Below are 14,247 nucleotides of genomic sequence, written 5' to 3'. Positions count from 1 at the left end.
CAGCCTGGGATATTGTGTCCTCTATATCGGAGAACAATAAGCCACTCTTAGCTTGAAGCATGGCAATGCTAGTGTGTGCATGTGTGTGTGCGTGCGTGTGTGTGTGTGTCTGCGTGCACGCGCGTGTGTTTATGTGTAACTTCCTTCGGCGCCGTTTTTCCTCCTCAACACAACTCTTTGCACATAGGTCTGCTTGTGCGAGTCTGCTGTCGTCTATAATTGGAAATCATTGAGACAGAGCGGTGCCATTAAACCTCGAGGAGACACAGAGGACTTGGCAAGTGAGTTCAACTAATTGACATTGTGCACTTGGTGATGGGGAACAAGCACAAGAAACACACGTTGGTCCAAACCCTACTTTGAAACCCAAACCTTAGTTTAAACCCTACAAGCACTTTAAATCCCAAACCCTCATTTAGAATCCTTCCTTGAAACCCTAATCCCATTTTCTAACCCTAACCTAACATTCGGACCCTTGTGTTTGTGACCTGCACCGTCCCACCTTTAAGCATTAAAGCATCGTATGCATGTAATAATTTTATTAAAAGTCATATCATGATATTAATATGCTTTTAAGAAAGCCTTATCAGTTGCGTGCAGAGACACACTGGCGCATTTTCCAATGACATTTCCTCATCTTTTATCAGGTATGCTTTTCCTGTTTTCTTCCTTCTTTCCTTTTGTTGTTGCGCATATCACCCTTAACATCAATTGATGTACAAACACCGAGCTGGTGGTCATGACATTTGGATGCCAGCAGCCCAGTTTAAAAAAGATTTGTGTGTGTCGTGTTTAACCCCCGCCTCACCCGTGCGCATGGACACACATGCACGCACACACACGTGCCTCCTATTATAATTACTGGGACAGTTCAGTGGAGCAGTCGGCCAGTGCTCAGCTGCTTGAGACTGAATTAGAGTGGCAAACAGCTGAGCTTCTCTAGGGGGCTATCATGTGACCTGTCCCACCCATAGGGCCAAAAGGACCGAGGCTAGAGTTACCATGTGCACTTTCCACCATGGCCTTATGTGTGTTCCAAAGTGCAATTGCAGCACAAGATCCACACCAAGCAAAGGCAACCTGGTCTGCTGATAGGTCTATCTTAGACAGGACTGCACACTCCTTTGTTGCCTTTAGCCCCCCACCCCGTCCCCCCTCCCCTGTTTGTTCCAATGACCCGCTTTAGAGCCACATGGCAACACGCGGAGGTGTTTCTTGGGTAACAAGAGAGCACATCTGGAAGCTTCAGCTCAACGCTGCCTTATCTGTGATGAAAAGAACAGCCCCCTGCAGCACATTGTGGGATTGCATTGTTTCCTTCCCTGGAAAACAACATTGTAGTGCTTTTTTTTTTTTCTCCTTGTTTTCACTGTCTGTCAGCAAAGCACGTAAACGTGAAAAAGCTGAGCACAGCATGAGGTATTAGTCATCCGAGGCACCTGATGAAAGGTCTTACGGTAACCCAATACTTCCAAACCTTTCAAATGGAGTCAATTCAAGTCAAAGTGCTTTTGGACAAAAGCATGACATGACACATTGAACAAGCCACCAATCAGAATGTTGGGAAGACGACTGTACCTTGTAATTTGCACGTTGTGGTGATTTAAGATTTAATTTAGCACCAAACACAAAAGAAGAGTATAAATACATCCCCCGCACAAATAGTAATGAAACAGCACCCCCACAATTGGGATTTATCCAACTGAATCATCAATCATCTTCATAAACACATCTCAACTGTGTGTGTTCGTGTGTGCGTGTGTGTGTGTGTGTGTGTGTGCGCGCGTGTGCGTGTGTGTGAAGGTCATTATAGTTAATGAAAACTGATGAACAAAAACTGAAAAAAACATTTATCAATTCAATTAAATATATCAATATAACTAAATCTAACAATAGTAGCATTGTAGCAAAAAAATTCTGCAAGTAGGAGAAGAAAAGTCTGTTGTTTGAGAATCGTAGTTGACTAACACAGTACTTAGCGACCTTTTTTTATATCAATATTTAAAAAGAAAAAAGAAAACTATCTAACCCTAACCAATATAAACACAACTACAATGAACCCTGCTCCAAAAACTACAGCATTTAAAAAACAAGAGTCAAAACAAAATCCAAAACCCTTACAACACTAGCGTGGGTGTGCATTTCTGTGCGTGCATTTGCATGTGTGTATTGACTGAGGTCCCAGTGTTGTGTGTGTAGTGTGTACTACTGAGCCCTGACTGTTTACAGCGCAGTAACATGAGGAGTTGAGCGGCTTGTCCCGCCTCCACCATAACTCTAAATGCAGAAGCACAGCTGTGTTTCCACGTTTGAGTCGCTAAGCAAAATAAAAGACGGCAGAATGTGAGGAAGACGAGAACAAATGCAAACCAGTGTGTTGACGTGAATGAAGAGGAAATGGCTGGTGAGTTACAGGTGAGGAAATTAACCCACATTCAAGTCAAATGTTTGAGGCCAAAGCTGGGGTCATTAGCTTTTGCCCGTCCGTCCATGCATGTGTGTAGGGGGGGATGGGGTACATCAGGAATTAGGTAATATTGACATGCTTGCTGCGGGCCCGCCCACCCAACAATGCAAAGATCGATGCAAGCGATCAATAAAAGTCATTGACAATAACTGAACTTCTCATATGGTCAGCAGAGGAGAAAATTTACTATTTTTCAGTCGTGTGTGTCCCTATTCATGCTCATCCATCAAAGTGTTCCAAAAGACATGCATGCATGCATGCACATATTTATGCACAGCAGGGGAAATTTGGTTCTTCTCTCTCTCTCTCTCTCTCTCTCTCTCTCTCTCTCTCTCTCTCTCTCTCTCTCTTTCTCTCTCTCTTCCTGCTGAAATAGTTTGAACAAAAGAGGGGGAGGGGTTGTGCAGTTGGGGGAGGGGATGTATGTGTTGTCACTAGGCCAGAGAGGGAGGGAGAGAGGGAGGGAGAGAAGGAGGGAGGCTGAAGGGCGATCGAGGGAGTGGAGGAGAGAAAGATATGGTCCCAGAAGGTAGTGCACACACACACAGTCATACGCACACACACTTCACACACTCTCTGGCTCCCCGGCTCGTTTTGTGGAATGGTGGATTAGTTTTCAAATATTTGGCAAGCAGATGCAGGCATGATCAGGTGAGTAATCATTTGCTAACTTTGAGACGTTAAAGCTCTTGTCAGTTTGGGAATGTTCTGCTCATGCGATATGATCCGTCCCATGTGTTGGAGGATTCCTCAATTATTCCTCCAGTAGTGTCTAGGTCAAGCCAGGGGAGGGAAAGGAGTCCAAACTGTAACACCTCGTTACGGTTAATACGTTCTTCAAAATGTCATTTCTATAATTGCTTGGAAAAAGGGTTACACGTGTGAACGTGTTGTGATCTTGTTGTGTGCTTTGCGGTTCTTTTAAAGGATTAAAAACTCACCTGCTGGGTAAGCGTGTGGTTTTGTGGTCAGTGTCCAAGTCTTCCGTCTGTTAGAGCATTCAGCAGGACAGAATTGACAGAAACTGAAAGCCCTGAGAGGGCAAGCAAGTGTGTTTCTTTCAACCAGCAGTTTACAAAAGACAACGTTGGACACTTTTTGAATAGTTTTAGAAAGCAGCCAGCATACGTATCTCCATCCCCTTCTTCCCCGTGGGGTCAGTCAGAAACAATGTAAATCACTTCATGTCCAAAAACTGGGGTCCATCAATATAGTCATGCCCACTTCAACATCTGAAAATATGAAAAAGATTACACCAATATTTGGGGTTTGTCTGTTTTTTTAACCCTAAATCCAAACATTAAACCTTACCCCTAATCCTAAACCCCAACACCAACCCTAAACTTTAACCCTAACCCTCAACCCTCAAGCCTAAACCTCACCTTACCCTAAACCCCAACCCTAAACCTTAACCCTACCCTAAACCCTACCCTAAACCCCCAACACCAACTCTAAACCTTAACCCTAACGCCCAACACCAACCCTAAACATTAACCTCTCAAGACTAAGGTTTAGCCTGATCCTAACCCTAAACCTTAACCCTCAGAAAACTGTGATAATTTTTTTTCAAAATTGGTGTGGACATCTCTTACTATGCCAACAGCAATTGTTGCAAATATTAGTCTAGTCACCCTAATATTGAGGATTTTACGGACAATGTCCTTTCCATCGGCGCTCACTACATCTTAATTGTACAGGACGATCCCGACCGTGACCAGATTCATCGTTCCGTGCGTATGACATGTCTGACCTATGCACGTTCCTCAGGTGTCCCAGCTGCCCCCAAGTGTGAGATGAACCATGGAAAGGTGCAGAGGTCCGCTCACTAGCCCAGCTCGCATCTGCCCAACCGACCGGGGGTTCTGCGGCATGCAGCGGTGCTCTCACTAGCACCAAGTGGACCCGGTCCTGTCCTCCTTACCTGGGGCCAGGACTGCAGAATGCTCAGTCCTGTCGCCCCTTACAGTAAGTTTGCATGCTATTAAGATTTGTGTCCAAATGGGCAGAACAAGAAAAAAAAGCATACATTTTGCACATCATCTGTTTTTTTTTACCGTTATCTCATCCTGTGCCAGCAGAGGACAACAAGGGGGTCATCTGGGAAGTTTTGTAGACTGGACAGACATGCTAATGGCTTTTACAGCTCAGTCTCCAGACTTTGCTTTGAGGAATTTCACAGAAAGTCTGCAGCTTCTCCTCTTCTTTCAACCCCTCCGTGTGAATGTAGTGCAAGTTTGGAGACAATAAGATGTCTGTCCTCACAAGTTTTTTTTTTTTTTTTTTTTAAATAGAAATCCTAATTATGGTTCTTTATGAAACTGACAAAAGCAGAAAATACAAATACCTAATTTAAACAGCACGGTGCAATACTCCCTTGGGTTAATTACAAGAGGTTGCTATCCAGACTGATGAATATGCTTATATTGATTGACTGGACTATTGATTAGCGTTAGCTTTAAGAGGATTACGCCGCTAACCTGATTGGAATAATGCAACAGGAATTTATTTCAACATTTTTATCAAGTCAAGCCAAGGAGAGGTGAGAAATGTAAGATGGCGGAAGGCTACTTCAGGGAGGAGGGCCCTTTTTTTAGGTTAGACACAAGTAGTGCTAGCGTGCATCTGTCACATTCCGCCTTCTCAAAAAGACTCACGTCTTCTTGCTACATTATTTCCATTTTTTTTTTAAACCACCACTGTTGTAATTGTGCTTCTTGTTTGCAGCACCGTGCCGTCAATAATTTGATTTTTTTTTTTCCGTCACAATGTGACATCAATAGCGTGACGTTACAGTCACCCTTTTTTTAGTGGCCAGTTAGCAGAGTTAAAGCGATTGTGTGAATGTAGCTGGATTGTTAGTAAACTGGTGTCAACAGCCTCTCATTAGTCTTGCATTGAAGCGCACATTAACATGCCCTCCGCCTCCACACACACACATTAGGCTTCCATTACAATTAAAGCAGCCTTGTTAAGCAAATTGTAGCACATCTTAGGTCCTCATTAGATGTCATGGCAAAGATGTGGCGGAGAAAGGAGCAAAAAAAAAAAAAAAAAAGAGCACAGTGAAGGGCAGATGGAAAGGACGTGAGGAGGGACTGGTCAGCTGCAGCCTGATATATGAGTGGACACAATAAGCAAAAGGGGGCCAGGCCGCCCTCTGCCACATGTGAGGGTGTGTGTTTGTGTGAGAGAGAACTGAAGAGATGGGGGAAGGGAAAACTGACCACACAGGCTCGGACACAGTCGTCTTTTACAATAGTGCGAAGACAAGGAGGCTGCTTTCAGAAAGGAGGGAAATGAAGCTCAAGTAGAAAACCAAAGTATTGTTTGCTGTAAGATTCATTTGGGCTTGTTTTAGTGCAAATGTTGAAATGTTGTAAAATCTCATTATGACAATACAGTCAATTGTGGCCTGTGCAGGGTTGCAGCAAAAGAGGAAAATAGATTGTGTGTTTTTCTTTCTTTTCTAAAGCAGCTCCTTCACTTATGTTGGACTCTGCCCACTGCTTACATAACAATGCAACCCCCCCTTCCCTCTACAAGCAAAAGATATTGTTGCATTAATATCTTCTATCAGGCTCCTCACAGCAGCAGCAGGGTGAAGGTTTTAACTCAAATGACCCAGTAATGTGCAAAATGGGGCTCATTTCTCAGCACCGTGTACACGTACAGTTCTTTCTCTGTAGAAGTGGACAGTACGTGTGCAGCGCACGGACGGACACACAGAGGATATGTGCTGTGTAAATAGATCGCAGGTTAGATTCTTGGCATTCCAGCAGCCTGACTCATCTGAAAGATGACCAGGAGTCTCTCTCTGGCTATTTGCCGGCCGAGCCGAGAGCTACGCTGTGCCAAAAGGCGCTCTTCACTCTGTGCAAATGTCCGTCCCGTCAGAAGTGGAAGACTTTGTTTATTGGGAGTGGAGCACAAGCAACAACAACTCTCACCGGGTGTTTTCTCTCCCCCCCCCCCCCCCCCCCCCTCCCGTCTTTCCACAGCCACCTCTGATGCTTCACAACCCCCCAAATCCCATTCCCTCTTGGACCCTTCCCCCACATCTACTTTCATCTAATTAGCCCCTAATTACTCAAACTGACCATGCAGTGGACTGCGGGTCCAGTTTGCTCCTGCAAACATCCACAAGTTGCATAAGTTATGTTCTACTTAAAGCAAATTGTCATTTTGATGGGCGTAATTACCAGATTGTGCTTGAGTCACTCTCACGCAATCTATTTAATTGAATCAATCACACGAGTTGAACCATTTAATTTGCTTTTAATCATGAATGAATTGTACCGAGGGCTATCATTCCCGCTGAGGTCAGCCTTCCAACAGCACACATGCAATCGTTCATGGCAACTCTTTGTGCTTCTCCTGCCTCGACATGCTCTGTCATCTTCTGTAATGCTCTAAGGGAGAAGTCTGCTCGTACTATTTGTACTCGGAGCCTTTCATAATTACATAAGGGTTGACAGAGAAGACAAACTTATTGAAATACCACCTGTGAAATTAATTTTTCAGGTATTCATTTTGGAAATAGCATGCAAGCATTGGATCCAGCTCACCTGTAACACTGCAAGAATTCATTATCAACGATCAAATTGTTTAATTCACCAATGCTATACTGACCATGTACACAAATATTTCTAATCACAAGTCTGAACAGAGGTGAGCCAGTTTGTCATTCATCAGCGTCCGGGCCAGGCTACCCTTGCGTCATCGTCAATCCATCATAATTTAAAGCCGAAACTAAACTGTAACTGTCAGTCAGTCGTTCCGTCATGGTTATTTTAACCGCCGTTCTGTCATCTGTAAGTTACGTTCACCGCTGCTATTTTAGGACCCATAGATCTTCTTCCTTCTCCTCCTTCCTTCTTCTACTACTTACGTCACACACATTTGTGTTTACCACGTCACCTAGTACATACGGTAAGAAAGAAAACAAAGATGCTAGATGAAGCCATTACAAGACTGAACCACAGAAAATGATCAAATTACACAATCATAAACTCCCGCTTGGAGGCCCTAGATCCAATAACTGGTAATGACCACAGAACCTCAAGCACCATTTAGGTCAAGTTTGCTGAACCACGAGCGGCTATTTCCCATGTAGGGGTCATCCGTGCGCTCATAGACGTGTGATGTACATCAAACTGGCAGTACGACTGACTGTATGATGATCACACTGATTAAGGAAAGCTGTCACAGTACTTAGTTCTCGTCTTTGTATGCTGCTAAACCAAGCGTGGCCAAGAATGGAGGGCTCTCGATAAATTCCAAGCCAACACCAGTTGCTAGATTAGGGCTGAGGCTGCCTCGCTCATCCCTCCTAATTCCTGGGCTACCCCTCCAACCCAACACCCATACACACCCTCTGACACAGATGTCTGATGCTCCAGCACACATCGACATTTTTTTAATGGGTCACTGAAATGCAACGGTGTGTGATCGAAAAAAACCAACGTTTTCCAATATTTGTCTTAATTTTCCATACATTTGAGGATCCCTCATTTTCAGTGTATGATTTAATTATTACTTTTTCCTCAATGCATTTCAAAGGGCGTAAATGATTTTTACCATTCGTTGGTCGGTCCCAATCCCTCACGTGGTCTACTGTATAGTAAATAAACAAGTTGTTTAAATAAATAGAATGGATTGGTCCATCTCCTTATTGGATCTTAATCAGTGTCCAAGGGTCATTTAACACTCTTAACGCTGATCACTCCAATCAATCAGCATATGTTGCCTTGTACTGCTGCATGATTATCTAGACGGACATATCTCACAATTACTCGATTGAGCTGTCCAAGAGGTGCTGGCGATGTCTTCAGTTTGTCTGGCCGAGTGTCAGATTGCGACACTACGGCGATAAAACCCGTGTACGCTAATCCTTCATTAGTCTGCTTTCCCAATGTGCACACACATCTCTAAATGTCTGAGATCTGTGATCCACTCCCAGTTTTTACATTCCATTCTGTTGAATTTTGATGAGGATTGCAGGTCGTACGAGATTACTGTGCTCAGATATGTTTTTGAATCGATTATGGGCCATCTGCCGAAGACCGGATGAGAGTAGATTTAAAGTACATGTCTGCAATCATTGACAGCGTTGATCCTACACTAATTAAAATTATGGATGAAGTGCTTTGCTAAATTTTTGTACGCGCAGTAGCTGCAAAGTGGGATACGGAATGTTAATTACTCAAAGCAATATCTTTTTTTTTTTTGGAGGAGATTTTTATTTTATACGACGGATGATACGTAAAACACACTCATTTTTCTCCGTTTTTTTTCTACAAATGCATGCGCATGACACGGGGAACAAAACAACGAGGCCCAAAAGGCTTTGCTGGAGACTATCCCAGCAAAGTCAAATCCTCATGTTGACCCAATCAATTCATGGTAATAAAATTGCGAGGAAAATGCTGACCATGATTACATGCATGACTTTGTGACGTAACAAACGGAAAAAGTTACTTCGGCTTTTGTTTGTGTGCGTTTTTGAGATTATAGTGCCCGTGATTGGATCAGCGCCATGATCGGGCATTCCCTAGAGTGCAGGGATTTTTCCCATCCTGGGTGGGGTTTCTGATGGCCAAGAGCGCTTCCATGCCTGGATTGGATGAGCAGGATTATTGGGCTGAAGGATCATTTAATTTAGGAAACAACATGTGGGCCGTTTAGAGGCCCATCTGGTGGTCCTGGTGGACATGTGACTTTCGCGGCACTAATCTGCATGTCGACCGTGTCAAAGTAAAATGAGCAAGTTAGTGCTTGAGTGTGTAGCATGTGTACTTTTTGTCTTTCAGATGTTACACTAACCCTGATTAGACTTTTCCAGTTTTAAAATAATAATGACCACATCATCATCACAACTGTTGATGAAATGACCATTTAGAACATGCTCTTCTGCAGAGGAAGCTTTTACAAGTCAGCTGCTTCTTCTTCCTCTTGGCCCAAGCCTGGGGTCAGTACAGATTAAAACGCTCCACAATGCATGGAATGTCCACCTAATGCTAGTCATGGAGACTGAAGAAAGCAGTCCGCTTGTGGAAGTGCGTATAATCACATAGGAACACTTTTTGGACTGCTGAATCAAGTGCTACTGTCAGCATGCGGCATAACAAAGTACTGTGGTTCCCCGCTACAAATGACCCTGCCCACGCCCCCCCGCCCCCTCTTCGTCCAGCATACCCCTGAGGTTTGGGCTGAATTAGATCATACGCTCGGTGGGGGTGGTTTTGTTGACTAGGAGAGTCGCTGAGTGACTACAATGGCCCCAATGTGAGTGAGGCAAAGGCAGAGGACAGAGCTGTGGCCAGTGGAGGCTTATCGCCGTGGATACCGGGCTGGGGGCTATGTTGGCAGCTTCTCATAAAGATTAGGACAGTTGTCCCCCCTGCCTCAACGAGATGGTGTGGAAGAGCGCAGGCTAAGCGTTGACATGATGCTCAGCTAACCAGGGTGACTCTTTGCTTCCTAATCTCCTTGAAAGCAAAATATTCCCATTTTAATCGGGACAATGGAGTCCTGCTAGAATACATTTACTGACATTTTTTGGGGTGCATCGAATTCACGTGACTGCTTGATGTGGTCCATGTTCATTTTTTGCAATTGTACGCAATTTACATACAATACCAGGCAATTACGGCAAGGTTGGAAAATGTTCATCTTCTGGTTTTAGTTTTAGACAAGCAAGTCCCAACTCCTAAAATTGTCTATTTGAGTCGGACTCAAGTTAAGTCATGCGATAACTTTGGCAGCAATGACAAATTCATGCTTGTTGAAGTGGTCACCAGCAGTTCACTGAATATGACTTGCCGGTACCAAAGTCAGGCAAGTCAAATGTAAAGGAACGTAACTGTTGTGTTCTGGACAGGTCTATTGAAGATGCACTGGTCTCCGGAGCACACCGCCCCTATATCTCAGTGGCCTGAGCAGCACCTTGACGTCACCTCCACCACTTCGCCCCCGACGCTCCACAAACATGAGCCCTACGCCTCCGCCGCTCGCCGCAATTACGCTCACACAGGTTACCCGTGGGCCAGCGATGACATATCAGCCCTTACCGCTTCTTCGCTTCTCAAGCGCTATGCCGAGAAGTACTCTGGACTGGAGCTGCCCTACGAGCGTCCCGCTTCGGTGGCCTACCCAGAGCCCGGCGCTTTTTTGAAAACTGAGTCGGAACCCTGGGCTCTCAGCCAGGGCATCGAGTGCTACCCCGGAATCGAAGCGCTAACTGGCGCCAAAGTGGGCTCCGGATCCGCGGGCGTCCCCACCACAGGAAGCGTGACCGTCGTGAGCGGGAACTTAGCCTCGGACCCGAGCTACGGTGCCGCCGGCTCCTGCGGTGCCCCGTCGTCCCAGGACTTCCCTCCTGCCTACAACAGCACCTACTTGTCTTCAGGATACTGCCCGCAGCCAGGCACAGCACTTCCCCCTGCCCCTCTTCACTCTTTGCAGGCCGCACCCACTCTGGTGCCCAGCTACAGCACCAGCACTCCAGTCTACAACTACCCGCCGGGCTGCTACCCCCATAACAGCCTCTCTTCCAGTTACAGCCACCCCAGTGCCTCCTACTTACCCCCGGGAATTAGTGCCCCTACCCCTTTGGCCCCCAGGCCCACCATGGTGGGTGGCAGTTACAGCTACCCGTCGCACAGCCTCGGAGGGGGCGGCGAGGCCAGCGCGCCGCTGAAACGCAAGGCCTTTGAGATGGGAGAAGACGGACAAGAGGGAGCCGAGGTGGAGGGATCGCGCTACAGAAAATACGGCAACGGCCTCAGCAAAGGAAACGGGCACGGCAACGGCTACGACATAAGGGGCTCCGGTTCGGATCCGCAGCCCTACAAGCCCGGGAAGCCCCTTATGTCACCCCCTTATCGCGGGACAGGCGATTACAGCCCCCCATCCGGCCTGGCAGTGGAGAATGCATCCGGGGAGCACAGCTTTCCTCACCAAAGGATGCCTATGAAGATACCGGCAGCGCATGCGCGAGCTGAGGATCCCTCCGCCGGCCACTGACTGACCCGCTTGGCTTTCCGAAAAAAATCCCTTGCGCTTGGAACCAGAGGTTTGAACCCCCAAAACATTTGCAAGTATCCACAAACATGTTTGAATATCACTTGCAACCACAAGAGGGCACAATTATACTAATACCTCATCTTTTCCATTATCCATGTTTTCCCAAAGATACACACAGGGCCATTTTATCACGTGAGTATTGTTGGAGTATTATTGGAGCATTCTCTCCATAGATAAAGAAAGTCAAAATGTATGCTTCTCTCAGGATATCTATTTATTCCTTTCTGCTACTGTGGCAGCAGCACCGTGGAAATGTTGCTTTGTTTTTTTTTCTCTCCAGAAAGTGGCGTAATTGTATGTGGCCGCGAGTGTTACCTGGCCTGTGACTGCAATGTCCTCAAGCAGCCCCACAAAGATCATTTCTGACCAAAAAGTAGGCAGAGCAATAATTCAGAAGGGGAAATTGCCGTACGACTTCAGCACAATCATTCAGGAGCTGATTCAGAGGCGATGGGCAATTGAATGTTCGGCTACTGTATGCCCCCCCCAAGCCCCTCGCCCTCTATTGCTTCCTGCCTCTTGTTTTCCACCTGTTCAATGCTACTGTTGTCCTGTTTATACAAATCATGCTGCTTCTTTAAAGCTGGCCTTTACGTCGTTTTCGTACAGGGCCTCATTCCTGTACAATTGAAAATATTTTTGGCAGTATACTTGATATACGCAACAATGGGGCACGTTGTTTCCACGCAGATGCTTTTTGTAAAACTTCGACAAGAATCCAACTTCTACTTTGTCTTAACTACGAGCAACAATCATGCAACATACTGCTGAACTTAATGCAATTGAGCGCATGTACACGCGCAAAATGGGCCTGCTTGGATTTACTTTGCTGATGTTCATTGTCTTTATTTTTTTGCCTCTTGAAAGGAAGATTTATCGTCATGTTATTGAATACTCAGGAAGAATATTGTTACCTCAGAATGATGATGATGATGATGAATTAGAATGTATGTTATTACCTTTGGAGTGCTTGTTGGGAGCCATTTGCAGCTAAACTGGAGCTGTTGAAAAGCAAAACATACTCTGAAATCTTCAGGGAATTTACAAGGCTTTTGACAATAACAGTGAAAATGCGCAGACACGCACACATGCACGCATGCACGCACACACACAAACACACACACATTGCTTTGTTGCTCTGGGAATAAAAGTGGCGATATTTGTACCAGGGCCTGAAATGTTGAATGTAATTCAGATCTCTATTTTTTTTTTTCTTTTTTTTTTAGAAATGACAAAACATGCCATAATGTACATCAATGACATTTTTAGATATATGAAACATATTTTCTTCATGTATAGATTTCCTTATAGATTTTGGCGGAGAGATGAACAATGTTATGTGTTAGCTTATGTAGTTTGCAACAACCCGAATGGTTTGATGGACAAACCACGCATGATAGAAAAATGAATATCAAACACGCTTCACTATGTTATCAATATGTTTTTCAAAATGTCTTAATGTCTCATTCCTGTTCTCTATAGCATCTGATTGTTGAACTGGCACCACAATGGAAGAGGTTTATTGTGACAACATTGCTTAGTGCCATTTTGTTAATCAGCAAAATCTAATTTCGGAGCACGACCCTCATTGATTGTCAGATTTGGGTTCAAGAGAGCACAAAATGTGGATTAGATTCAGTGTGGAAAAAATGATATCCCAAAGCAGTTTTTGCTGCATTAAGCAAATACATGCCAATCCAAGTGTGACCTTGTCACACATCTTCAAATTAAAATAAGAGATTAGAAAGGTGATAAACTAAACCCCAGTGTTTTAAAAAGTATTTAAGCGCTTAGCTATAAGAACTGAATGCTCTTCTGTGTCACACAAGCAGCATGCTACACAAGCTGTTGTTCTCATTTTATTCAACCCAGAATGGATTTTAGTGTTATCTTTTACTCTCTCTCTTCTTCTTTTTTTTTTTTTTAATTTTCAATGTTGTATCTGGTGCATTCTCAGTAACCATTTCTACCTCATCTTGAAGACATTGTACATGGAAATATTTATCTCATGTCCTTTCATTTGCCAGATTAGGAGCAATGTTTCACTTGTTTGACTTGTTATAGTCTACCTCAGTAAAACTGTCATGTCATAAAAATGATATTGTAACCGCACCCCCCAAAATCTAAATTTGGACTTTTCTGTCTATCAAACCAAAAATGTTTGACGTTTGAGTGTTGTCTGTCACTAAAATGTACAATGTTGACAACTACACGTGGCACTGGTGTTTTCTGTTCTAGAGCTTCTTATACAAACTATCATAACGTGTCATCACAGAGCTTTAATTGATCTGTAATTTGTTTGTATTCCTTTCATCTAATGTTAACATTTAAAGGATGAACCTCACAAATAATAATGATAAAAAAACTAAATTGCTTTAAAAGAGGGTTGTGTAATATCACTGCCCACATTTTTTTTTTTTTTAATAAAAAATTATTAATTTGGTCATTGGTCTGTCCTTAAATCATCATTTACTCAGCAGACGCTAGCAGATAGATAGATAGAAGATAGATTGCAAGTATCACAGCGACAATTAATTGGTGTAATTGGTGATCAAGCAGCTACGATTTATTTTTGATAAGGAGAGAACCAAATTGTCTTAAATATTGTATCCCTATGCAAAGATGACTTGATATTACTCCAGTGAATCGTATATAGCGGTTTAATAAAAAAAAATATATATATTTTTTTCCCCATT

The 14,247-nt window shown here is 44.1% G+C and overlaps 1 protein-coding gene across 4 annotated transcripts; it reads left to right on the top strand.

Moving 5' to 3' along the window:
- The first annotated feature begins 2,276 nt into the window (after positions 1 to 2,276).
- On the top strand, positions 2,277 to 13,997 carry si:dkey-195m11.8 (fidgetin-like protein 2). 4 transcript variants are annotated; one of them, XR_009716265.1, is made up of 4 exons: positions 2,966 to 3,118; positions 4,235 to 4,432; positions 10,347 to 11,683; positions 11,832 to 13,997. XR_009716265.1 is itself a non-coding variant. In XM_061292119.1 (3 exons), the coding sequence occupies exons 2-3, from the start codon at positions 4,408 to 4,410 to the stop codon at positions 11,489 to 11,491; spliced, it is 1,170 nt and encodes a 389-aa protein (XP_061148103.1). In that variant the 5' UTR covers positions 2,277 to 2,415; positions 4,235 to 4,407; the 3' UTR covers positions 11,492 to 13,997. The 4 variants fall into 4 exon arrangements, 2 of the variants coding, with proteins under 2 accessions (XP_061148103.1, XP_061148102.1); XM_061292119.1 differs by lacking the exon at positions 2,966 to 3,118 and adding an exon at positions 2,277 to 2,415 and having other exon boundaries at positions 10,347 to 13,997; XR_009716266.1 differs by lacking the exons at positions 10,347 to 11,683; positions 11,832 to 13,997 and adding an exon at positions 6,466 to 10,338.
- Positions 13,998 to 14,247: the final 250 nt, after the last annotated feature.

This window comes from Syngnathus typhle, linkage group LG11, assembly GCF_033458585.1.
Source record: "Syngnathus typhle isolate RoL2023-S1 ecotype Sweden linkage group LG11, RoL_Styp_1.0, whole genome shotgun sequence".
In the NCBI taxonomy this organism is placed as follows: domain Eukaryota; kingdom Metazoa; phylum Chordata; class Actinopteri; order Syngnathiformes; family Syngnathidae; genus Syngnathus; species Syngnathus typhle.
This window is presented reverse-complemented; position numbering and strand designations above follow the sequence as displayed.